At 37.2% G+C, this 27,002-nt stretch overlaps 1 protein-coding gene across 2 annotated transcripts in view; it reads left to right on the top strand.

Annotated features, from left to right (window-relative positions):
• dpysl5b (dihydropyrimidinase like 5b) overlaps positions 1-27,002 on the top strand; it is a 198,804-nt gene that overhangs the window by 59,923 nt on the left and 111,879 nt on the right. For both annotated transcript variants that reach the window (XM_028797358.2, XM_028797359.2), the window contains exon 2: positions 9,053-9,317. In XM_028797358.2, the coding sequence (XP_028653191.1) occupies positions 9,057-9,317 (261 nt within the window). In that variant the 5' untranslated portion in view covers positions 9,053-9,056. The remainder of the gene's footprint in view (positions 1-9,052; positions 9,318-27,002) is intronic.

Raw genomic sequence — 27,002 nt, 5'->3', positions numbered from 1 at the left:
GCTGTTTGCAGGCAGCTAGTTGTGCCTATGCTGTAGCAACTTCTTTGGGAGCCAAATGGGGTGCTGTTACAGACAGAGCCACATTTTTCAGGTAGCTTCTTTTGCACTTACTACAGTAACCTGCTTGGGCATCTGAATAATCCTTTGTTACTGGTGACGATCACTCGTTCTTTGAGCATTTTGCAAACTACAGTCTTCCACTTTTATTTAAGTGTTTCATTTAGTATTAGCTGGCATACTTCTCTCATTATTTGAGCTATGACCTTTCAAGATAATGGGACAGCACCCAAATATGCACTCTTTTGATTGATTCTACATCCATATATAGAAAAAAAATATTTACAGTTACAACGTGTAACACAGATAGACACATCCTTTGTTAGCCTCCCTTTGTCCCATTATTGTTAAGCCTTTTTGATCCTCCTAGGTAAAATGAGTTTGCAAAAGGTGAACATAGTTGGTTGTATAAAAAAAGTAAAGTATGAATAATATCTTTTATTTTTTGCTTTGTCTAATCCTCAACAAAAAATCCTTTTTGGAACTATAGTTTTGAAACTTTATTTATAATCTTTTTTTCATTTTTTGTTTCAGCATCATCTTCCATGTGAACTAAGAAGAAGTTTTAAGTTACATTAGCAGGTTGTGTGATGTAGTGGTTAAAACTTTTGGTCCTCAAACTCTGAGGTTGCAGGTTTAAATCCCATCCTTGGCAATCTGTGGCTATGAACAATTTACTTCAGATGCTTGTGCTTCAACTGGAAAAAAACAAATGTAACCAATTGTATCTCTCAAATGTTGTAACTCTCAATGGATAAAGGCATCAGCCAAATAATAAGAGACATATTTAACAAACAAACAGATGTAACAAAGCAAGTTATATCTAGTATTTTGATTTACAGTATCTTTAGAAGCCATATGTCTATGTCATTTACGTGATTTTTTTTTTACTCCCAAATTCAAATTATGGATTAAGATTAGAGTTAACTCAGGTATTTCTTCAAGAACTGTGGTATCAGAGATTTTCTCATTGATTTTAAAATTAGCAGGGTAAAATACTTTGCAAGTATAGATTTCATATACCAAAAACAATTTTTAGTGACAGTAGCAGGAGGGGCATTTGTTGAGAATGTTACATACCCTCAGCAGTTTAGAAAGGTTCAGGACAGGCCTGGGATAAGGTGTCTAGGATTAGAAGTTAAAATGTAAGTAAAAAAAACACAGCACCTATTCGTATGAAATGTTCAGTATATGCTGGCAAAACATTAAACCCAAAAGTTACATTGGATGATGTTTATATTATCTAGTACAGTACTATAGATCATTTTGTCATTCCAATACTTTCTCCTCTTAAGATGTATCCAGTAGTCTTTCTTGTAGTCTGATGCCTGACTATTGTGAAAAGCATGCCCCCGGCCACAGACTGACAGACACACCAGAATGTCCAAAATGCACATGTTTATTAAACACAATACCAAAATTCCAGCAGTCTCAGTCTCTTTTATTTCTCTAATTTCAATGACCTCCTCTCCCCTCCTCACAAGCTTCGTCTCCTTCCTACCAACTCTGGCTCACTTTCTGGAGGGATGCGGCCCCTTTTATAGTAACCTGGTTGGGCTCCAGGTGCATGTTCTGACGTCACTTCCTGGTGTGGCGGAAGTGTCAGGAGTGCAACCAGAAGCACTCCGGGTGTCCTTGGAATTTCTTAAGGCAGCACTTCCTGGTGTGGCGGAAGTGCTGTCATCCAGGGTTCCAACCATGTCCGGGCGCCCCCTGGCAATGACTCCGTCCTTGCAGAGGGTTGAGCTTTGCAGCTTCGTGACCCCAATGCATTCCAGGGAGGCCGCCCAACTACACTCCAGGGAGAATATTGTCCCATTTCCGGTCCCCAGCTTCTTCCGGCGTCCATGCGGGGACATGTCCCTGTGAATCTATGACACTATACTTTTTGTCACTTATGCTATGTCAATAAAATGGAGTCTTGTCTCAGGACATTCCTCCTGTTCACATCAGCTTTATTTATTTTGTCCCCTCTTGTAGATTGTGGCCTACTCTAGCAGTGTTAGATGCAAACCAGGATCAAGTTGTGGATGAGCCGGGCCCTGTTCATCTCGAGCAGACTCACAGACAGACATATCTTAGGCCTGGAATGTTATTACGTGTTCATTTGTAGAATGTTGGGTCAGTTAAAGTATCAAAGGAAATCCTACATGGATACCAGGGGTATGTGCAATTAGACAAATCAAACTGAGATCTCTAGTTCTGTCACTGAGTGGCAGTCTAGCTAAATATGCATTGATTTATATAGTTTATTTTGATTTTTTATGTTACTACTGATGAATTTATCAAGTGATTTATTTTAGTGCAGTGTCTGTTATTTTTTTTTTCAATCGTGGTTCAAGTTATTGTCCTTACTAACACACTCAGCTACCATTTTTTTTAAACTTTCATTTATTCTCAGAAGGTGGTGCTAAATAGACCTCATGTTTCACTTTATAAACCAGAGGTGCAGTGTTTTTTTTTTTTAACAAAATTTATAAATGGAAGCTACTGAATTTTTTGCAATTGGATTCTAAACACTAAACAAATCAGTGTGTTATTTGTTCCTTGTAAGTATAGATCTACAAAATATTTATTTGAAGTTAGTACAGTACACCCCCAAAATTCGTGGGGGTTACATTCCTAGAGCACCCTCGAATTGTGATAAACCGCAACCTTTGGATGTGGTTAAAAAATGCCTTTTAAATGCCTATTTTTATAGTTTCAACCCTAAGTACAGTATGCCCCCAAAGCACTTTAATTTCGTTGCAAACTCAGTTTAATACATTAATACATTACCTAAAAAATTACCTTAATACATTTACCTAAGAACAGAATGTAAAGGTAAACCCGTCTACTGTACAGTACTGTACTGCTATGTCTCCCACGGTGCTAGAATGTAAAATACCAATGTTACCGCTATACGTACTGTAATTCATGCAAGCGCGTTTTCTTTAGTATGCACTTTCATTTTCTTTGTTAAAAGTATAGTAAATAAATAATAATTTCATTTAATTAAAATTCAGTAAAATGTACGGGTACTCACCAATGATGAATGATATTGATGATGATGATGAAGTAGCTTTAAAACTTTAGTAGATTTAAAACTCCTCGGGTGGCGCCTCTTCTTCAGGCTCTTCAGAAGGAGTTGTATCTTTGTATGGGTCTTCTTCTGGTGGGGTTTCGTGCTGGCTTTTCTTTATAGGTTTCAGGAACATTGTGATAGGAAGTTGCTACATTGTCTCCTGTAGCGAACTGCTGGCACAATTTCCATGCTTTCCCACAGATGATGTTACCGTCTTCCTGCAGTTGGTGACCAACAGTGCCAAGGCAGGTTCCATCCTGACGATATTTTTATTCCTTACGCTCTTTTCCTTTTTGGCACTATCACGGAAACTTACAGATACAGTACTCCAGATCGCTGCTTCGTTCTTCTTTATGTAGCATACGGTGCTTTCATTAATGCCACTGTGGCGCGCTACTGCAGCATAACGTTTTAGTTCCTGGAGCAAATCAACCTTCTCCTGGAGTTTTTTAAACTTCTTCTGGCGCCTAGGCTCAGTTCCAGAAGCCTTAGAAGGTGCAGAGCAGTTCGACGACATCGTGTGCGTTTAAAAATTAGAAATGAATAACGCTCTCGGATTGGCTACTTTCACCATCCCAAACCGCAATGGTAAACCCACTCACCTGGAGACACGTCACAAAGCAGCAGTCAATCATCAGCAAGGAGAAATGAATAACGCTCTCGGATTGGCTACTTTCACCATCCAAACCGCGTTTCCCTCAGTGGTGGAAAACCCACTCACCAGGAGACGCGTCACATGGCAGCAGTCAATCATCAGCAAGGAGAAATGAATAACGCTCTCGGATTGGCTACTTTCACCATTCCAAACCGCGTTTCCTTCAGCGGTTGCTTCCTGTTCTCTCTACAGCACAGTATTGCCATGAAAAAAACATAAAAAATTGTAGAGGATATTTGCGCTTTCCACTAACAATTAATAGTTAGGTTCTAAGAAAAAAATCCACGAACGACTGAGTCCGCGAACCCTGAACCGCGACTTCGCGGGGGTCTACTGTAATCCTAAAAATTAACAAATCATTTTTTAAGAAATTAGAATCAATCAGAACTTTTTTTATTTGAAATTTGAAAACATCCAAAACGCGACTCTACAATGACCTATAACAGAAGAGGGCATGGCACTACCTAACTTTCAATTTTATTACTGGGTGGCAAATATACAAGCTATAAAGACTTGGACATTGACGCAAATTGAGGAAAATACATAAGCCTAGTCTGCAATGAAATAAAATATTGCAGTACTTCTTTATATTCCTTCCTTTGTGCCCCAGTTAACACAAATTACAGTCAATACACTAATAATCCAATTGCCCTTCACTTTCTCAGAATATGGAGACATGTAGGAAGCATTTAAAGACAGAGAAGCTTTTATCTGTTGCATCCCTACATGACAACCACCTTTTTCCACCCTCTCCAATATATACACTGTTTAATGTCTAGAAAATGTCAGGGATTAAAAAATTTAGAGCTCTGTACATAGATAATGTCTTCGTATTCTACGAACAATTACTCATTCTCATCAACACAGTTCTTCCACTACTTATAAGCTAGAAACCTCACCTCCCACCTCGTTTTAGTTCAGAAGAAATATTGATCAGTCTTGAAGACTCAGACAGCAACTCTACAATTTAGAAAAATATTTTAAAGGCCCTTCCTTTCAAAGAACTTTGAGTTCTTTGGGGAAAAGATCTGTCACTTAGTTCTGTATGTGCAAAGCATTCAATCATTTGACTTAAAATCTCAATTAAAATTGTCCAAAATGAGATTCAACCTGCAAACATTGCAACCTAGCTCCAGCCGCACTGGGTCAAATGTTTTGGGTGTGCACCAAATGAAACAACATTTTGGACAAAAATTTTTGCATGCCTGTCTGACAGTCTCAGTGTCACAATCACTCTGAACTCATTAACAGCTGTGCTTGGTGTACTCCCAGATGGACTTAAAGTGGAGATGGACAAAAAAGAATTGTAATTGCCTTTACTATACTACTAGCATGCACTGCTTGCTAAACTGGAAGAATCCCACTGTACCACTTTTAAGTCAGTGGGTAACTGATGTTCTATACTACTTGAAATTGGAAAAAAAATCAAATTCTCACTAAGAGGATCTGTTCAGCACTTTTTTAAAAAAAATAGCAGCAACTAATCAATAACATTTTATAATAAGCTTCCATTTCAGGGAAAAGGATTCCCTTCCTTTCTTGTTCTTTTTATAGAGTAGTATTTTGTTGTTGGCTCTCCTCTTTCTTTTGGGTGGGGGTTGCATTTTGCTTTGCCTTGTTATGTTTGACTTGACTGTATGGATTATTATGCGCTTCTAAATAAAATCAATAAAAAATAATTCTAAAAATGAAGTCCATAGGATGCTGAAGCAAGTGAGTCTGTGTTATTTCTTTATTGCAATTTCTGAATAATGTATTGCTTTCTATCACTTTGTTAAAATATTTAAACCCTAGTTTAAGATGTATGTTTAAAAATTAAATACCTTGCCCTTTTAAAATTAAAAAAATCATAGCATAAAGAAATATTGTTTTTAGACACAGAAACTAATAAAAGTTACCACTTTCTGTTTATTACAGTAATTAAATATGTTTACTTCATGCTATTAGAGAATGATGGCTGGATGAATGATAAATATTGTCATGAAGAGCTTTGTTGGCTGTATATGGCATCCTGTATGCTGGGACTGATGCCTTGAATTGCTTAGGTAATTACTTTATGCTAAAGGTAGACCTGGGCAATTAGAAATCTCCTGTTTCTGGCAGTCTAATTAACATAAGCACAATAGAAAGGGATGAATTGGGGGAAAAAGGAAAAAAACAATTAATGATGCCTGTAGGCTGCCCCCTTCAGTATCATAAAAGGTAATTGTGACAAGGAATTCTTTATAAATACAAAAGTATGTCACCACCTGGCAAGTGAGGCAATGACTTGCTGGCTGTTTATTTTGTGTATATTTTGACTATACTTCTTTTAAAATGTGTACAGTGGTCTGGGCTAAACAAATTAAGTTTTCTGTGTGAATTATTAAATTAAAATAACTGCATATTTGATCTTCTAGACCTGTACACTGGCAGAACCCAAATATGTCATAACAACTACTGAGTAATTGTCCATAGAGACAAGATTGACGTCTAAACAATGTGTTTCAGCAGTTCAGCTTACAACTATTTCATTTCATTTTAGAGTCCCCAGTGGATTTACCACCAGTTTCTAGTTTTCTCATCTATTGCCTGGTCTTGGGTATCTCAGAAATGGCTCCAGTGTACAGAAAAGCCAATAGAGAACAAGAGCTGTAGTGACTCACAAAAAGCCATTCTCAGCTCTAGATAAAGGGGTTTCAATTTCACAAATTATGAGAAAAATGGGATTTTCTTAAAAGCAAGGGTTTTACACTCATTAAATCTTACTACAGGATTAATGAAAGCCACAGATGTAGCTATACCAGATCCCTGAAGTGTACATAGAGCTGACCAAAGAGTTAACTTTGGGCAGATGTCTGAATCGCTTCTACCAGAGTCAAAAATTGCTGCACAATATCAACCCTTTAATCCTGCTGTTTTCTGCTTCATGCTCAGAAGAATGCCCTTGATGGCAGACTTCCTAGCATTAATCAATCTTATTTAGTTCTATTCTGTATGGTCTGAATTTACCGTAATGTACTAGTTTCAGATATAATGCTGTTCAAATCTAAAGGCATGGATTTCTTCCTAAAGTACTTTTACATATTGTTAGTTCCTTGTCAGATATTGTGTAAAGCATACTTAGGCAAATGAATTGGTCAAGAAATGCCAGCAGATATAAAGCAAAACTGTCTAGGTGTGGGAAAGGCAAGCTTTGCTTGTAATTATTACAGTATCCTGCAATGAGATAGTACCATCCGAAGCAGTCTTTACCCTTGTACAGTATTTCTTTTCCTTTATTTTTGTCACTGAATGGGTATGGTAGTTGTAGACCACTGTCACCATGAAGTGCCTTAAACTGTTAGTGATGTTATCTAAAGGTAGATTTAAGGTAAAGCTGCAGTGAGCAACTGAAGGACTCAGATATGGATGACAGTGGAGGTTTGTCCAAGACAAATTCAATCAAAAAGCACAGAAGAAGGAGAAAGCTTTATGGAATAGTTGGGGGAAAAAGCATAATATTTAAAAAATATGCAAGATCAAAAAACAAGAGGAAAACAAAACCAGAAAGTACAGAAACAGATTCCATGACTGACTACTGTGTTAGTTCAAAGAGCCTGCCTCAATAAGAATAACACAAGTTTCAGGTAATGACAAGTGAGAGACATGGGTAAGGGTATGACCAGAACCTGAGGTGCAATAGGTTGGTGGACGATAGTTGTCTAGCATCCACTCACTAATAAGCATCATTCCTTAGAGAAAAAAACAGCATTACATAATAAAAACAGCACAGACTATTTTGCTGCTGAAATTTTGTTTTCTGTACTTTTGTGTTAGGCAGGTCTGACAGCAATTTGTAAGTCATGTATCCAGAGATCCCGCTCTTGAAGGTTTATTCCTGCTTAGCTGACAGTGATAGATTTAAGGGTTTTGTATATCTTCTTCTTATATTTGGGTTAGAGGAAATGAGCAATGATAGTTTCCAGTTACCAACCAGTATATTTATCAAATCTGTCAGAATAACCAAGCAGTCTTAACTTGCTCAGAAATCTCAGAGTTCTACAAATTTGGTACTACTCTTAAGAGCAGGAGTTAAAGCATTGTATCTCTCTTCCTAATTTTCTAACTTCACCATGATTTGGAAGCGCTTGTGAGAGGGCGGTGTTCAGACACAGATTGGCATGCACATTCTAAAAAACGTTGAATGTTTTTGGAACATTGTATAAAAATGAGTTTGTAAAATGATATTGATTTGGCAAAGATGGAATAATATAACACATTTTGTACCTCACATGACCTCTCAATCTATAAAGAGAAATCATGCATTGGTAGCTGAAATGAAAGTGGTGGTAATGTGACTTTTTTGGCCACTGGAAAAATGCAACTTTGCAATAGTGATAATTTGGTTATGTCACAACAAACCATTTTGCACCAAACTTTAAACATCCTTACAATGTGTGAGGTAATATGCAGATTTATACATTTGACCTCTACTCCAAGTGAGGTCATGTTAAAACATGCTGCATTAATGCAAATTGCAAGCACATAAAGATCATTGGCCCAAGTCTGAATGAGCACGCATTTGTGAATTGCAAGCGATATCATGGTATCAACACCCAGGTGCCCATGGATGCAAACTGTACTGTAGTAGCCAGCTTATTACCTTGAAGATAAGGGGCTCGATGGGTGATTAACAGAGAAATGTTACACAGGAATGGTACTCGGGCTCCTTTATTCCTACAGAAATCCATTTGCATAATGCCTCACTGAGAACTTTTCTTTCTTTTTAATTTTCTTGCATTATAGTCATTCCAGTGTGAGTTCAGACCAAAGTTTATGCATATATATTTATTTGTTTATTTAGTTACCTGCTTATTTATGTAGATTTATAAATTTACCCCTGGGAACAAACACAGATCTATCTATCTATCTATCTATCTATCTATCTATCTATCTATCTATCTATCTATCTATCTATCTATCTATCTATCTATCTATCTATCTATCTAGTCCCACCTTTTTAGAAATATGACATTGTCTAATGATTTAGAATATAGTTTCATCAGTATTTTTAAAAACATGTATACAAACCTATCCTAAGGCACATCACATAGAGTTATAAAAATGTTGTGCTGCCTTTATGATATTTATTGCACTTTTTCTTTCTGTTGTAATTTTAAAACAAACCTGTATAACTTATAAAATAATAAAATTGTTTGACATTTTGTAGTAAAAATAGATAGTACCATATTTATAGATAGTGTATTTAGTGCCTTTTAACTAGGTTTGTTTTGTGATTTTTTTTTTTTTTGCAGGATTATGGCTGCTAATTCATCAACAGTGCGGATTCTTATTAAAGGTGGCAAAGTGGTGAATGATGATTTTACACAGGAGGCAGACGTTTACATCGAAAATGGGATTATTCAACAAGTTGGCCGGGAGCTCATGATTCCAGGAGGTGCAAAGGTTATTGATGCTACTGGAAAATTGGTCATTCCTGGGGGCATTGACACCAGTACCCACTTTCAGCAGAGTTTTATGAATGCCACCTCCGTGGATGACTTCTACAACGGGACTAAGGTAATGTTCATTCAACTTCCATTTATAAAAAAAGACAGAAGCAAATGTGATGATCATTGTATACAACTTTTCATTGCAAGATAATTCTTTTATCACTGTACTTCTTCTTCTTCTTCTTCTTCTTCTTCTTCTTTCGGCTGCTGCCGTTAGGGGTTGCCACCGCGGATCATCTTCTTCCATATCATTGTACTTAACCATGTGAAAAATGCGTGTGCATTTCATTTTGTGTTAAAAACTGACTAATTCAGATAAAAGCATGCTGTTGATATTTACCATATACTTCAGTATTTTTACAAAATAATAAAAGTGTGATCAAAAGAAACCACTAACGATAACAGTTTTTAACAATTTGTTTACTAATATCAATTTTATGCATACAACATTTTCCTTTAACAGCCAAAATTCATGACCTCAACAAGGTGTCCAAAGTGTGGCACTGTTATGCTGGGCTGATTTAATTCCAAAGTGTCTCATACTTTTTGCAGAATAGCTGGTGGTAGATCTCTGCTCAAATAATTCATCCCATAATCATCCCATAAATGTTTATTTGGACAGATTTGCACAATAGGAAGACCATTTCATTAAGTTGAATTCACAGGCATTGCCCTGGAACCATTCCTGTACTTTTTTTTAGCATTCCAACATGAAAGAAAACTGTGAATAACCAGAAAGGTCTATTGCTGCCATGAAGTAATAATCTGATTGACAATTATAGTCGGGGTCATAAAAATATAGTGCAGTCCAACACAATTCAACCACCAGCCTTGTTCACACTTGGCAGAATCAGAGTAGCCAGTGTTTGTGTACCTTAGTCAACTGCTACTGCACTTTCATGGTTTTCACTGACAGTAAGGTAATAACTCCCTTGAGGACATTGGCTTCCATACTGTATCCATAACTAAGTACTGAATTTTTGACAAAGTACATACCCATATACTTCTTGTGGCACCACCATTTTATTAATTTCAAACTTTATTGACAAGTCATATATTACAAGTTAATGTAATGCAATTCATATCAGATTACATTAGCTCGGTCTGTTTCTGAACAGAGAGTCACTTTTGGGTTTTTCTTGGATGGTTGGCCATATCTCGATAGAGTTGTCACACTATTGTACATGAAAATCTCTGCAACATTCTTGTTACTGAGGTATTCAAGAGAAACACTGTCAAAACCTGTGTACGGATATGTGAAGCTTTTTCAGCATCCAGAGACAGCAGGACCACTTGATACTGATGGAGCATATCAGTACAGTATATTGTACTATATCTTTGCAGAAGGTTCAATAATGGATGACTGCCTTTAACAAATTCACTTTGACCAAGTAGCCTAATGGAAGGGAGCACTTCAGCCAAAACCAAAACATTGTTTTCCTATTCTATATCATCAAACAGTTTTTGACTGTCTAGTGAAAAAATAGTCGCACGTTTAAAATGTATAACAGCTTTATAGATTATTTATAAATTAAATTCATCCTTTATGTTGAGTCCATCCCTATGAATTCTCCATCAGATGATTGTAAAATTTTAACTTTCTTTATCTATTTCCTCTACACCCTTAAACTAGTCCTAATGTCTGGGATGGTGAGCGTGCACATGAGCAACCTTGAATCTGTGGAATCTCCTGGATAGATGTGTATGTCACCTTAATTTCATTAATGGCTAATTATATTTATGTTGTTCTAAGGCTGTTAAAGATTCAGAAGGCAGCAAGCAGACTTCAGTCTTCAGCCATCAAACAAACTTCAGCCTTTACCCATTTATTTAATTAAATGTTACTATACTGAGAGACAGCAGAGGGTTATGATTGGAGTCTGTTGTGTGTTGTTGAATTTCTAAGCATCTTACTATCCATTCTATACATCTTGGCAAGCCTCAGTGACAGCTGTTTGTTTTTGTCATTGTGGTCATAAAACCAAATCAATGGGATTATTTTTCATTTTGTAGGAGGATTGACACAAATTTCTATTTTTCTAAATCTTCTGAATTGGTATGATCTCATTTCTAATAGTTTTCCCCAAGGGCTTTCTATTATGTCTATTTACTGTAGTACCTCAATTCCTTTTAAGCTTAGAAGCCCTAGTTGGTGTTGCTGAGACAGTTATCTGCCCTGTTCACAGAATTTTCTACCTGGCTCTAATGGGCTTTCTGGAAGTGTTTCTGATTTCTAAAATGTGACACATTTTACATCCCCTTTCAGAGATATCATATTCTTATGAAGTTTCATTCTCTCTCCTCTCCATATTTTTAATTGTCTCACATTATTTCTCTCATATGTTTTTGTAGCTGTATATGGTTTATGTCTCATTATTGACTGTAAAATCTTATTCATAAAGATATATTTTCAGTTTTTAGAATATCATTCCCTTTGTTACACCATGAAGCTCATTAAAGTGCTGAAATCTTTTCTTCAGGGAGGTATATCTCACAGATTTAGGAGACTGCATTGAAAGTACCTCCCCATCTGGATGGATTCTGCACATTTCCTTGTATATCCAGATAGGCTTTCCTCCTACATTGTAAAGACGTTCATCTTAGATTAACTGGCATCTTTAAGCTGGCTGAGGAGTTTGATTGTGTTGAATTTCCCCTAAGAAAGATGAACCTCAACTTCCCCTTAGGTTCCTGTGTTGCATTTGGTGCTCTTGCTCCTCCAAAACTAGATTAAGCCGATTCAGTGTAAGAATGGATTGATGGGAGAATTTTTCCTTCTGCATTGTCTTCTCTCATAGACTGCAGTGTTCTGATGTCAGTTTCAGAGTTTGCAGTAGTAAATTTCAAATCATTGTTGTGCATTTCAACCATCTCTGAGCTCTGTCTCTTTTAACATTCCAGAATAGTGATCCCTGCACAACCTTGCTGGGGCTGCATTTGTAAAAATTTTAACTTCATAGCTCAGCAGATTTATTTTTGTTTTTTGGAAAAACATACGTGCTCTCTGTTGCAAAACATTATCTGCAACTGAAGAGAACAATAGATTATTTTTAGTGTTTTCATTAAATTAATTGGCATACTGTTGAATCTTTTTCTTGATGGATGAACTCCTTATCAGATGTATAATATGTGAGTAGTAGTAGTAGTAGTAGTATAGAAGTGTTGGATAGTTGCTGTCTAAACAGTCTGATGACAAAAACATTTTACAAAGAAACTCATATGCCCTGAAGCACATTGTGAAGTTGGCCTACCTGGGAATTGTGGTAAATTTCATTGAGCATGGTGTTTGTTGCAACAGCTCAGTCATACTCCAGATATAAAGTGACTGTGCTCTTGTGGAGCAATGTATCATAACATAGATATTCTTCTGTTTTCCGTTTTACACCACACTTTGAAGTAATATCTTGAGTGCCAAAGCAAAAAAGAAAGATAGTCAAACTAAGAACAGTAGTCAACTGCAGTCAATGAAGTGCAGACGGGCGTCATCCCAACTAACTGGAAAACAAGACTTGTCGTCCCTATCTGGAATGGGAAGGGCTATTGCCTGCATTGCGGCAACTACAGGGGGATAACACTGCTCTTGGTTTAAGGAAAGGTCCTTGCTAGGGTCATCCTAATTAGGATCCGTGATCACTTGCTCACCTACTAGTGACTGGAGCAGTCTGGTTTTACATCTAAGTCTATTGTCAACTGCATCCTGGCACTGAGGGTTTTAATGGAGAGCAAACGTGAATATCAGCTGAGTTTCTTTGCTGCCTTTGTCGTTTTTTCGGAAAGCCCTTGACACAGTTGATTGAGCTGAAAACCAAGATATCTCGGCAGCAACATTCTTATCTCTGGTGACTCTTCCTATGAAGTCAGCAGACAGATTAGGAGAGCATAGGGTGTCATGAAGGTCTCTGGAAAAGCGTGTGTGGCGCCCCCGATTTCTTTGCAAAAGGACGAAGGTCCAAGTCTTCAAAATCCTGGTGCTTCCTGTTTTGCTATATGGTTGTAAGACATCGACTCTATCCAGTGACCTGAGACAAAGACTGGACTTCTTCAGAACTTTGTCTCTTAGGAGAATCCTTGGGTACTGCTGGGTTGATTTTGTGTTGAATGAGCGGTTGCTAATGGAATCCAGAATGAGGCACATTACCTCCATTGTGAGGGAGCATCAGTTACTGTACTACGGCCATGTGGCATGATTCCCCGAGGGCGATCTGACTCATGGGATCCTCCTTGTGGAGGACCCAAGTGGATGGACCAGGCCAAGGGAACACCCATGTAACACCTGGCTGCGGCAGATAGATGGTTACTCTCAGGGAGTAGGAGTAGACTGCGTATCTGCTTGGGGGATTACCAGCCAGGATCCCAAGCTGTTTTGTTGTGTGGTGGGTGCGGCAACACACTGAACACATGCTCCCCAACCTGACATGACGTAGCCTGGCATGGAAGTTGGTATTCCAGCCCATGCAGTTCAGTCATTGTTCAGTCATGAACTTTTGGTGAAATCTTAGAGTTTCTTGGAATTAACAATAATTTATGTATTTATTTTGATTTTTGCCTGTACTTCTGAAACCAATTTTCTCCATGTGCCACCAGATTTAAGAAGCATTTATTGGTTTTCTGACTCTGGAAATCCATATTTGAGTAGAGTTGTCTTTTCTTTCTTGCAGTTCAGAACTTAAATTAATGTGTTAAATCTTATTGATATTACACCATCTCTTTTCAGGTGTTTTTCCTGTTTCCATAGTGCATTTCTCTCTTCCTACTATCTGTGTACCTAGCTGGCTTACTGATTGTATTCTACTGGTTGGTGTGTCTGTTTGTTAGTAGCTTTTGAATCTTGTTTGGTTTCTAAAGTATTTCCACATTTTATTCATGATGTTTGATTGTCTGTCTGACAGCTCTGGGCAGAGCCTGTATTTATCTTGAATTTTTAGATGTAAAGATCTTTTTGAAAAGATGATGAATCCAACAGTTTCCTTTTGAACAATTAGACCTTTAATTTTCTTCATAATGGAGCAAATGTGCCTATTGTCATCTAATTGTTGTATTAAATGCTGATAGACCAAAAATGGTATTTTAAGTAGATTTTTCTTACTCCAAACCATTGCAGCTACAGCGTAATAGGCAACAGGTGGCATAACAAAGTAGTACTGCACTGCTTTAATAGTAAGCATATATGTAAAAGGACAAATATAGAGGATACCCACAATGAGCCTAACAACACTGTGTATACTGAGCAAAACAGGCAGAAGGAGGGAATGCACACATGTAGCATACTTAATTGTATCAGTCGTTTTTATTCTGAATATGATGCAGCATATGCCTAGAATAAATTGAATGTGGTAACCTAACTCTTCTTACTTGATTTCCATCTTATTAAATCTGAACTCCTTGTTGACTTTTGAAAGTAAGGTGCAATCAGAATAAAATAGTTTGCACCATTTCGTTTAGTCCTCGTTTTGGTCCAAGCAGATTATATTGCACTATTTTGCTGGAAAGTTCCATTTTGATATTAATGTTTTATTTTTGGCAAAGAAAGGAATTTTTATTTTTGAGTTGTTTTACCTTTTATCCTGTTTAAAATGGGCAGAAAATTGAAAAGCAGAAACTATGCAAAAATGCAATAAACAAGCACAAGGATTTTTCCTTTCCTTTTCTTGCAACATTTCAAACCTATGTTTCCATGATGCGATGTTTAATACTGGGAGCAGTGCAATATTTCATTAAAGATCTAAAGGATAATGTATTGTATTGATAATGTTTGTATTAGGACTAAAACAATGATTAATTCATCTGCTTTTTTTTTCAATACTGGGTGCAGTGCATTGTAATAAGACTAGAAGACAGTGATATTATAGCACAATTTTCAAATGTGGGACTCTTTTGCCGTTACCTTTACCTTCCTTAAAAAAAAGTCGGAGTTAAAGAAAAAATAAAAATCCCAAAAGTGATCAAATAAAGTATGCATAAAGAACCTTTAAACTTCAGAGATAAACTCTGCTTTATAATTTATCAACCCTCTTTCAAACTCAATCTTGGAAAGTGTAACAGCCTCTCTGGTAATTAAGTCAGACATAGTAATCAAAGGTTATAATATAAAGAATCATTTTTATGTACATCATAGCCACAGATTCAGGCACCACATATAGCTAACCACTGGGAACTCCAGGTTTTTGCTAGGGTTTCCTGACCTGGTTGCATGGTCCATGATCCTGTTGTCCAGAGAAAAATTTACAGGATGTTAAATGATCCACAATTGTTAAGACTTTTTTTCTGAAACATAAAATAGGCAATGCTACAGAGAACTGCAAAGTTGTTGTAGATAAAACATACCTTCTGTACTTGACAAGTGACTGCTTTACACACAGGGAAATCAACACAAAAGATTCCACAAGAATCTTTTCTTTATTTCTTGAATTACACATATTTTTGGCCTGTTGCCCCTTTGACTCATTGTTTTCATCTGATAATCAAATTTTCCACATTCAGTTCATAAGCTGCTAAATTATTCTGCTTACCTCTGACCTTATTATGGACATAATAAGCAGGCCCAAGGCAGGTAGAGTGGGGTAATTTTTATGTTGATTTTGTTATTTGTTAGCATGTCGTGTGGACAGATAATTGTCTTTTTGCATGATTGTATTTTAGGAGTGAGTCAACAGCCAATTTCTTAGTCCTTTTTGCTAAAATTAATACTTCACATGTTTTACAGACTGCGGTGGGCTGGCATCCTGCCCGGGGTGTGTTTCCTGCCTTGCGCCCTGTGATGGCTGGGATTGGCTCCAGCAGACCCCCGTGACCCTGTAGTTAGGATATAGTGGGTTGGATACTGGATGGATGGATGTTTTACAGATGTTTGCTTTGGTTTCTTGACCTATAGCAGTGAATTTACACTTCCATTTTGTGATCTCAGCCACTACTGAATAGAAATCTGTCTTTGAAAATGAAAATGTCAGTAGAATTGGATCATGCTTAGAAGTCTGTGTACACCACTCCTATGAAAGAATATTATATTGCAAGGACATGTGGCAGGTGATGAACCTTTCAAAGCATTTCGTTTGCAACTTGCTGACATTTAATCAGTCTGTGATCAATACACATGTTTATGAGAGATACTGACAACTGAGAATGGCTGCTTCTCATAATTGGAATCATTTCACTGCAGCATGGGGATTTTCTTGTACTGTCTTGTTTACCACTAAATCAAAGCATATTTTACACTGTCCCCTGCTAACCCAAAATACTTATCAGCACTTCAGTCTACAATTCTATTTTAATATTTCAATGTCAATTATGTTTAACTTGTCTTATCATGTCTCTCATTATATGGAGAACCTTTTATTCGGGTATATTTTTAACTTCCTGGTCTTAGCTGTTTGAAACTGCAATGTGCTAACATGTGGTATATATTGTGCAGTAGTCTAATATCCTACTGTTTAGATGACATATAAATTTGGGTAAGCTTTAGTGTTTCTTTATTAATTTTAAATAGTATGAAGTCTTTGTAGTATGATTGTTTATACAGTGCACTATCATAGCTGAGCTGTAATTACACCATAAGACAGAGTCACTGGTTTGTCATTAGCTTTCGCTCCATGCTTTATGTTCTTTCACATATTACTTTGTTCTGCTTGTTGCCTTTTCACAAGAATAGTTTCTTTGCTGTGATACACCCTAGAAGCCCATTTCTTTTCAGACTTATTCACATAAGCTTTCATTCTCACTCTCACCTTTACAATATGTATGGCCCATCAAAGGCAGACACCTCTTTCGGTGTTCCACTGCATTTTGTCTTTAACTTGTCCAGATCCTTCAAGTTTCTTAATGAAGCTTTCATGCCACATCTGGAAAGTCCAGTTTGGTGTGCTATTTTTCAGTTACTGTAGACTTGTTGATACGAAACATCAATTTTAAGCCGTCCAAAGCGTGTTAACTCATTTCCATAGTTTTCAATTATCTTTTTATTTTGGTTTCAATTACCAAATCTTATCTTTTATATTATCATATGGTTCATACATTGTTTATAACGTACTGCAGTATATATTTAAGAACTCGCAAATTTATTAAGCTATTTTTTCTGTATTTAAATGGATCTAATGTGACTATTTTTTCTGTATTTAAATGGATCTAATGTGAGTAAAGATTTAAATCTTCGAAAGACTCCTTAATGTGTATTCTTATTTGAGTTGTTCCTTTTTATTCTAATATGCAAAATGATATTCTTTTCATTTTCCTACATTTTTCTGAATGCTTTTAAAGTCTGCCCTGCTTATAAAAAATGAAGCCATAGAGTAGGACTTAGAAATCAATGAATATCTAGATGTTAACAAAGTGTCATAGTGCCGCACTCAACATAACATGGCCAGTCAGAAAAAAAAATGTGTACAATGTGTTTTATCATTTCTGGAAGCAATGTGGAGACCATTATACAGTTAACATATTACCTGATTTTCAAATTTAATTGCCTTAATGTAAAGAATTTTCTGCTGTTTCTTAAATATCCCCTATTGATAATGTGTTACAAATTGTTCATCTGTCTAATTTTCAAATGCCCTTGTTTCAGATATAAGTACTTATCAGTAATTATTTATTAAGTAGAATGACACTGTGGAGAAGAGAGTCTTGAAGTAGAGGAGAAGTCATAGAACCAATATTTGAGCTTGCCACATTTTCTCTGTGTCCAGGTGTGTTTTCACTGGAAGTTCAGTTTCCTCCCATAGCCCAATATTATTAGATTTCTCCATAAATGCCTGTGTAGTCTCTGACCTGTGGAAAAGACCAGTAATTGTCCTAGTGCCCAATAACGTCTTAAACTAGTCAGATTAAAAAAAGTTCTTCTTGAAGTTACAAAAGCTTTCAACATCTGGAGCAAACTCATAAGTCTATGAAAGATTTTGTCAAAAAACTATCATCTATTATCATCTTTTGTAATAATGAATTGAATGCTAAACATTTATAAAAAAAATAAAATTACTGAGTAAAAACATGGATGAAAAAATGATATGAACTTAACTCTAATACCATGCAGTACAGTGTGCCTTCACTGAGGCAGAAAGAAGACAGTAAAATAAATGCCAGCAGAATCTCCTTCTCTTGGGACAACTGTGATCCTAACAAAGGAATGGACTTGAACAAGCAAAAGGGCACAAGCTAGCTAGTACCATATAATCCATTTCATTATATTCTGCTGGAGTTTGTTTTCACTGTTCCTTGTTTAGAGTATGCTTTTTTTAATGTGTTTTCTGAGTATAAATGGTCAATTTTTCCTTTTGATGTAAACCACAAATGTCAAACAACTCAATTTATGAACATTTATGTGTTAATAGTTAATAAAATATAGTCTTACAGCTATTTTTATTGATATGAACATGAAAAAAATAATTAGTTTTCAAAATAATCTTTTGTAGAGAAAAGCCAAGCAAAATGACACCTTTTATTGGCTAACTAGAAAGATTACAATATGCAAGCTTTCGAGGCAACTCAGGCCCCTTCTTCAGGCAAGATACATCTTGCCTGAAGAAGGGGCCTGAGTTGCCTCGAAAGCTTGCATATTGTAATCTTTCTAGTTAGCCAATAAAAGGTGTCATTTTGCTTGGCTTTTCTCTACATTCATAATGGCTAACACGGTACAACACCCTAGTACTAAAAATAATCTTTTGAAATACACAGGAATTTTTTTCGTTTTGAATGGAATACAGTTTCTCCCTTCCAGGGTTAATTTTGTATGCATTCTATTTCTCCTTATTGTGTTCATTTTCTCTTTGTACACATGTGCTTCTTTTATTCCAAAACTAGTGTAATTTGATTATGTAGTTCAGTACTTTAAGTAGACACAGAATACTGGAGAAATACAATACAACTAGAGTTACCTTAAACACTGTAATAAAATTTGGAAAGCAGTAGTTTGTGTCCATTGTTTCCGGGACAATGTTTGTCTCACAGGAACTCAGGCTAAAAGAAAAACATGGATACATTGTAAATATTAACTTTTTTTAATTGTTGCAAAGTGCATTTTATCTCTTTTTTAACGTTTATTGCAGAAAAGCACTATTTTCATTAGAAAAGGATGTGTCTTAAATCTATGGATCTTGTTTGCTAAGTTTTTTTACAGTCTTTCTTTTTCACTCATAGTATTTACTTAATATATGGTGGTAAAGTAAATTGTAAATGTGGCTTTGTTACATAAAAAAATCGGAATTAAGTGTATGAAAGTAGGCCAATTGTGCTTTTTTGTAACATAAAATGTTGGCATGAACTTAAAATATCTATATAAAGTAACAGGATATAAAAATATTACAAAGAGCAACAACGTTAACTGTATTTTTAAGTTAAGCCTAAACACTGTTGATCATTTTAAGAGGCTACAGAAAGGCTTTAGGTCAGACAGAATCATGGACCACCCGGATGCTAGGCGTAAGTCTGTGAAAAGAGAATCACTTCTAGCTTGAGAGTGTGAGCATCTGTAGCAATAGCTGAAAAGGCACCTGAGACATGCAGTTCCAACTCATTCACTATACCAGCCTGAAGAGTGAGTCTATTTCTCACAATGATATGGCTCAGCTATGATAAAAGGTTTGTTTTGTGCTTTTTAAGAGATGTACAATAAAAGAAGTAATTGTGGTTGGTGTTTAGGATATAAATCCCATCAGGCAGTAAGAACAGAGGAGGGAGGAACAGTTGCAGAAGAAAATAGAAGTCTTTCCTTATAGTGACGATTCAGCCTGCTTTCCCTAACATGGCCAAAATAATGATAAGGCTGATTACAATAATTTCTACAGCTGTTAAAAAACAGTAGTTATGAGTGCCAGTGTGTATTTAATGCTGTGACAAATAGGAAACTTCTAACACTGACAATCAGATCATTTCAAAGTTTGTAGGCCTAAAGTTATGTATGAATACCCTAATGGAAGTTTATGAAGTTTCCCAGAAATAATTTTACAGAGAGCACAACACTAAAAGAGATTTTATGGAGATGGTCAGGTATCTTTAACCCCAATGCACTAAGGGATATTTGGCATTATTGTGCCCAAATTAAATACCCAAAAATAAATGGCTGTTATTCTGCTTATGTAATAAAGGAGCTACAAATGGCTGAAGAGTAGTGAGTACAACACTCCAAATTTGTAAAAGAAAGTATTTATTTGAGTAAAAACTTTTATTTACACCAATATCAACTAAATAAAACACAAAAAATGTGATTTAGGGATTTCTTTAAAAAAATATATATATTTACAGTATCCCATACCCGAAACTGACAGAGCTCCAGTGTGCTATGCAGAAGATAGGAAACTGTTTTGGAGAAAAGAAGTACAGGGAGACCTGAGGCGGCTCTGGGGAGATGACCTCAGGATTTGCTAAGGACCTTCCTCGCCTCTGAAGTGATCCTGGGACAGGGTACAGAGTTACTTACAGTATTGTACAGTATCTGAGCTTAGATTTGAAACATGAGTTGAACAAGAGATAAACCACCAAGAAGGTAGTGCATTTAGAGTTTAAATCAAACAGTCAGCAAAAGTTAGAAGGTTTGTTAATTAGGAATAAAATATACGTACCTCCCATTTATACACTGTATCACATAATAGGATAAAAATCTATGTTGTCCAATGATTTAATTTGTTAAATTCCATAATGGGTGGAAGAAAGGTGCAGTAGTTAGCACTATGGTCATGTGGTGTATATGTCTGTATGTCTGTGTGATATTTGAGTGCTCTCCCTGTGTTCCTGTGCTTTCACCAGGTACACTGGCTTCTTTCCATATGCCAGATTCAACCGGCTAGGCTGTACAGTGGCTATAAATTGGCCCTGTATGAGTGAGTGAGTGAGTGAGAGCATGTGTATACTGTATGCGAGGGTTCCATGTGATCAGCTGGCACACCATCTTTTTGCTGCCTTTTTAGTTACCAGTTTGCTCTGATTACCTTACACTTTCATTCTGGGTATTACTCACTGTGACAGAACATATCAATAATATATTTTTCTATCAGTATTTTCACACATACATGCATACACCCCCTGGGGCCCCTGCCTAGTCACATTAGTACAAATTGGTCCTACTCATGTGCCAGTATCTTTCTCTCTGTCTTTCTGTCTGCCACACACCAGCTGTTTTCCCTGTTCTGCATGACCCAGCTGTCACTTTTGCCCTTGGCAACATCTTACTAGCCAGGGAGAAGCTCTTTCCTTTAAGAATCAGTCAGTCAGTTAGTGTCCAACCCGCTATATCTTAACACAGGGTCATGGGGGTCTACTGGAGCCAATCCCAGTCAACACAGGGTGCAAGGCAGGAAACAAACACCAGGCAGGGTGCCAGCCCACCGCAGCCTTTAAGAATCAGCAGTGTTACATATTCTACAGTGACATCTATGTTATAGAAAATATTTTGTCTTTTTATTGCAGTTTAAAGACTGTATATTATATGATACATATTGATACAGTAGGTGTTTCTGTTTTTTTTCCCAACTAATACAAATTGCGGTTTTGGTGTAAAAGGTTTTGATGTGAGGTAGTTTTATTTCACGTAAAGAATACAGACATTTTTAGTGAAGGTAGTCATATGTACTGATCATGGTGCCAGAAAGTGATGACATGTTCCATGTTGATTAGTATGAGTAAGTAAAAATTTTACTGTAATCAGCACACATAATAATAATGACCCTATATACCTTGTGATGCCTAAGGATGCATACAGCCGCCCTAACCCCAAAACACACAGGCAGGAAACTAATTGCGACACATCACATGGTTTTTTTTAAAGGAAACCCAGTCCATACAGCACAGTCCCTTCTTTCGGCCAGTCCTTCTGCCTCCACTCCTCCTTAGGGGCTCTGGCCACATCCTTCCAACTCAGTCATTGAGTGGTGGTGACTGGCTGCATTTCTAGGGCACCCGGAAGGAGTCCAGTTGCCCAAAAAGCTTCTTCCTGCAGCACTAACAGGTGTTGCTGTAATCCTGCCAAATAGGGCCCTGCAAAGGTCCAGGCACCCCATGGCGGTGGCCATGGGCCCCAGCAGGGTTGAGCTTCCATGCTCATAACCTGTGGCACCACTGAAAGCCAAGGGGGCTGTCCTCTGTCAGTCCTTGGGAGAAACAGTTTTGAAAATACTCTCTCCCCCAGTCCTTCCATGGTCAGGGCGTCCCAGCCGGGTAAGGGCCCCGGCCATCCGTCACAACCTATAACAAAATCTTCTAAACCATGTTTATTCAGTCTTTTGTAAATAAAGCAAATGTCACATCTTCATAAAATGTCATTAAAAATAAAAATAAGAATTCTACCCAAAGTGAATTCCTTTTGCACATTAAGCATGAGATTGCATGCCAGATCAAATTAAATTCATACTGCAATTCACAAACAGTTTATATTCTGTATAGGTGCCACTAAATAGTATCATATATTAATCAAAAAGCAGTAGTACTTTACCCACCTCATACCAGTGCTACACATTTAAAAGACTGTATACTCTAGAATCAATATGGCCTAACTGATTGGGCACATCAAGTACTAAAATTTATACTAAATAAAACCCAATCAATACTCCCATAGACTCATTGAAGTATTCAAATGCCCATTTACATTGTCCCATTGTGTGAAAAAGAGCGATAAAAATAAATAAATAAAAATGAATCACATATCCCCACTGTGTAGCAATATTTGTTTCAACAGAGTAGTTAGGTAGGAATATAGGCAATATAGGTTTAGAATTTATTTCATTCTGTTTTGATAATTTCTTATTATTAGAAAATATGTGTCTTTTATTAATTTAGAATTTTGCATTGCCTTCATTGGGTCTTTGCAGATCATTCTGTGAACCACACTGTTTACTACAGGCATGCACACTCACACCAGTGTATGGCTAGCATTGTGACATTGCCATTGTGATGTAAGCGCAATGCTTGTGTATTGGCATTTCTGGACTTAAATTGAAAAAATAAATAAAATCATATCAAGAAGAAACTCCAAATTTCTGTTTCGCTGTTTTGATTAGATAAATAATTTGAGATTTGGTTTATCCTATAAACAAGATGTAGAGGATATTTACTTGTTTGGTGTCAACTCTGATTAGTGTTTTCACATTTCTGGGCCTCTAAAGTGAAGTAAAATAGTATATTAATTATTCGTCAGTTGTAGGTGTTAGAATATGAACAGACAGTTCCAATAAACAGCTATGTAGATCAAGTTCAAGTGTCTCTTCCTCTCTTTCTGTTCCAGGACAAATATTTTGCCTATGTAGGCTTGAGACAGTTTGTTTATTCATTATGTTACTATAAATGTCCCAAATTTACTGGCTCAACACCGTAGCCAGATGTGTATGTCCACCTTCTGTCTGTTTGCAATGCCAAACCTGGCACCAACCTAAACCCCCAAGGCATGCTACATGAACTTGATATACAGCAGATTCAGACAGATCCATCCAGCTGTAGGATGTCTGCATTTATCAGGGCAGGGCATGAGGAACAGTAATCAGCACACAACAAAACAAAATAATTGATTTTTGAGAAATAACAGAAAATATTAACATAAACCATAACCTAGGTGACAGTTTTCAAGAAGTAAATAAATGATTTGTCAACACAGTCATTTGTGGATCAGTTCTGTTTTAACTTTAGAACACCAGTAATTGCACCCCAACTCAAAATGCATGCAAATGAGTAATGTTTAATGTCCATTAATAAAACTCTTCATTTTCAAATTAAAAACAAAACACTGGTTAGCAGATATGCAATGTTGACAATTTTTAAAAATAGACACGTATTATAAGAATGTTATTTATCATACACTTATCTGACACCTTTATCCAAGTCAACTTAGATGATCACGATACATTGCAACCATTTATATTTGAAGTGCAGGTGTGTTTAGTGATTTGCTCAGGATCACACAGTAAGGCAAAGACAGACATTGACCCAACAGTCTTGTGGTTTAAACGCCAGTGCGGCAGCCACTATACAACACAAACTACAGTAAATTTTTATATATATTATAGTGACATAATAGATGGCTGCACCTTTTCCCTGCTTTTATGTGGATGAAATTCAACAATGTAACATTTTTGTAATGAAATCTGGATAAATATTTAATTGAACAATGCCAGTTATGTGCATTTTTACTTTTCCCAAAAGGTGATGAAGATACAGTCCAGTGAGCACTGAACCAGTCTACACTCATTTTGTCAAGACATTGCTTTCAGGTCCATGAATCTATGATAGCACATGTGCCATGCACATTAATGAAGTAATGTTTGATGTTCATCATCTAGTATGGAAAATATGAAAGACGTCTTGTGTATAGCTAGATACATTTGCAGTCAGCCCATAAATCTATATTTTTGGGCTTGCTTTTCTGCACAGCAGCATGTCTTACACTTAGCTTGTGGACAGTAACCTATCCATCTCATAGATCTATCTGTCTAACTCTTTGTGAAACATACTTACTCTTTTACTGGGGCATGGAGCCAGAGCCTTCTCTTCTAATATCAAATAGGAAACAATCCTGAATGAGAATCAAATTTACAGACATTCTCACATTCACGCACACCAAGAGAAGCCATAGGAAAGCAAGAAGAATGTCTCTAGAGGTTTGAGGGTGCAGGGCTAACTGCTGTCCCACCCTGCTACAATCACCATGCAACATAGCTGCTTTGGCAAAGTGCAAATGCAGCATCTGGTCAAGATCAAAAATAGCCCACTGAGTCTTGAAGGGCATAATGCACACCTGCCTGAAACTCTGTACTTACCACCACTCTTTTTTTAAGAGAAAACTGTTCGTGGCATTACTTTTGATCTGCTTAGCCAATGAGCTCTTGTACTTCATATTTGTGTTTAGCTGGGACTTCTTGCATCTAAGCATTCGTGCATCCTCAGTGCTCTTTACTAGTGAACTTTTTACTGCCTTATCATTGTGCTGCGGTCACTCTTGTTTCCATGGGTAGCCTCTCACAACCCCCCACACCTTTTTAAAGAATGGCAGTTTTTCATTCAGGAATAATTTGTTTCCCCTGGCTTGGCAGCCTAATTAAATATTCTGCTCTGTAAAAAAGACACTTTTGTTGAACTATGTGTCACTGATTTCAACAAAACACAATTGTTCTTTTGACAAATGTTTATTATTGTTCTCCACACTGCTTTGAAAACATATTTGTGTATTTTTAAACATTTAGAAAAGCTTACTGAATGCCTGCCATTCCAGGATGTGTAGGCTGCTGAGACTTCTTGCTTTTTTGGACAGTGTGGTGAACAGCCCGGACACAGACAGGTAGACATGATGGATTCACCACACACGCGTTTATTTACAATTTTTACAATTATCACAGTACACAAACCCAGTGCCGCAGCACCAATCACCCCTTAAGTCCTGGCCACACAACACAATGCCTTTTCAGTCTCTGGTCCGCCTCCACTCCTCTCCACCGAGCTTCGTCCTCTTCCACCCGACTCTTGCCATTGCATGGAGGGAGGCGGCCCCTTTTATACACCCCCGGATGGACTCCAGGTGCTTCCTGAGGAGCCTTCGTTGACATACCCCTATGTGGCGGAAGCTCTGGCTGTGTACCGGACGTCCTCCGGATGTCCCCAATCCTCTTCCCCCCAGCACTTCTGGGTGTGACGGAAGTGCTGAGGTCCAGGGCTCCCAAGGCATCGGGGCGCCCCCTGGTGGTGACCACAGGCCCCTACAGGGTTGAGCTTCAAAGCTCTGTACCCGTGGCCCCCAATAGAACCAGGACGGTCGCCCCCTCGTGTTCTGGAGGAGGCACAAGTCCTCCTCCGGTCCTCCTGGGCATCGCGGTCGGGTATGAACCCCAGCCGGGTGCCACAACACTTATTCTCCAAACTAAAGCTGCAGGTAAGATGGCCAAAGGAGCTGTGCGTTGGGCTGCAGTCTTAAATACACTCATCCATTTTGTGTTCCATAGCAAACATTTACATTTAACCAATAGTTTCTTGTTGGAAGTGTGCCCTGTTATGGGCTAATGCCTTGTCCGCAGTTCCTGTCCTGTGCCTGTTATGCCAAGACCAAGAAAAGTGAGTGCAAAAAAGGATAGGTAAATATTTAAATGGTAAAAATTAAAAACATTTCCACATATTTATTCTTTTATATATTTTTTTCCCTTTAGACTACATGCATGTTCTGTTTGGGGCATTCACCTATAACATATAAACAGAAACTATAATATAATTTTGAAGATTTATAATAAAATTAATAAAACTGGCTAGAGTGAAACATTTGTTGGGTTGAAACTGCAAAACGAGGAGGAATTTTGACATCGACCATGGCAGAGCCATGTAGCTCCAGATCTGTTTAAATAAGAAAGTTGTGTAATTTACCTTGTCTAGAAGTATGGGTTCAAATCCCATCCAGGTGCCTTTATGTGAAGAGTCTGCTTATATTCCTATTTTCTATGGGTCTCTTCTTGTCTGTCATTGATGTGTATAGTAGATTAAATGGCACCTCTAGATTGGCACTGTGGGTGTGTACTCTTTTATATATTGGTGCTATATTTAGGACTGTATCATGCTGGAATAGTCTTCAGCTTCCTGCACTCCTGTGTTGAATCAAGCAGGTTAACAAAATGGATCAATAGACAGATTTATTCAGTGTTTGCCTGAAAGCTGCCCATAATTGTCTGACTAAAAAAAACATTACACATTTTAGTGTCGTATGAAGTGTAAACCATGACTCACCCTCATGTTAGGTTATGAGATGTCTAGGAAACAGAGGCTTCCTTATATTTTAGATAAGGTCCACCAGAATTTTTTTTTTCAGGGG

This window comes from Erpetoichthys calabaricus, chromosome 3 (genome assembly GCF_900747795.2).
Source record: "Erpetoichthys calabaricus chromosome 3, fErpCal1.3, whole genome shotgun sequence".
Classification (NCBI taxonomy): domain Eukaryota; kingdom Metazoa; phylum Chordata; class Cladistia; order Polypteriformes; family Polypteridae; genus Erpetoichthys; species Erpetoichthys calabaricus.
This window is presented reverse-complemented; position numbering and strand designations above follow the sequence as displayed.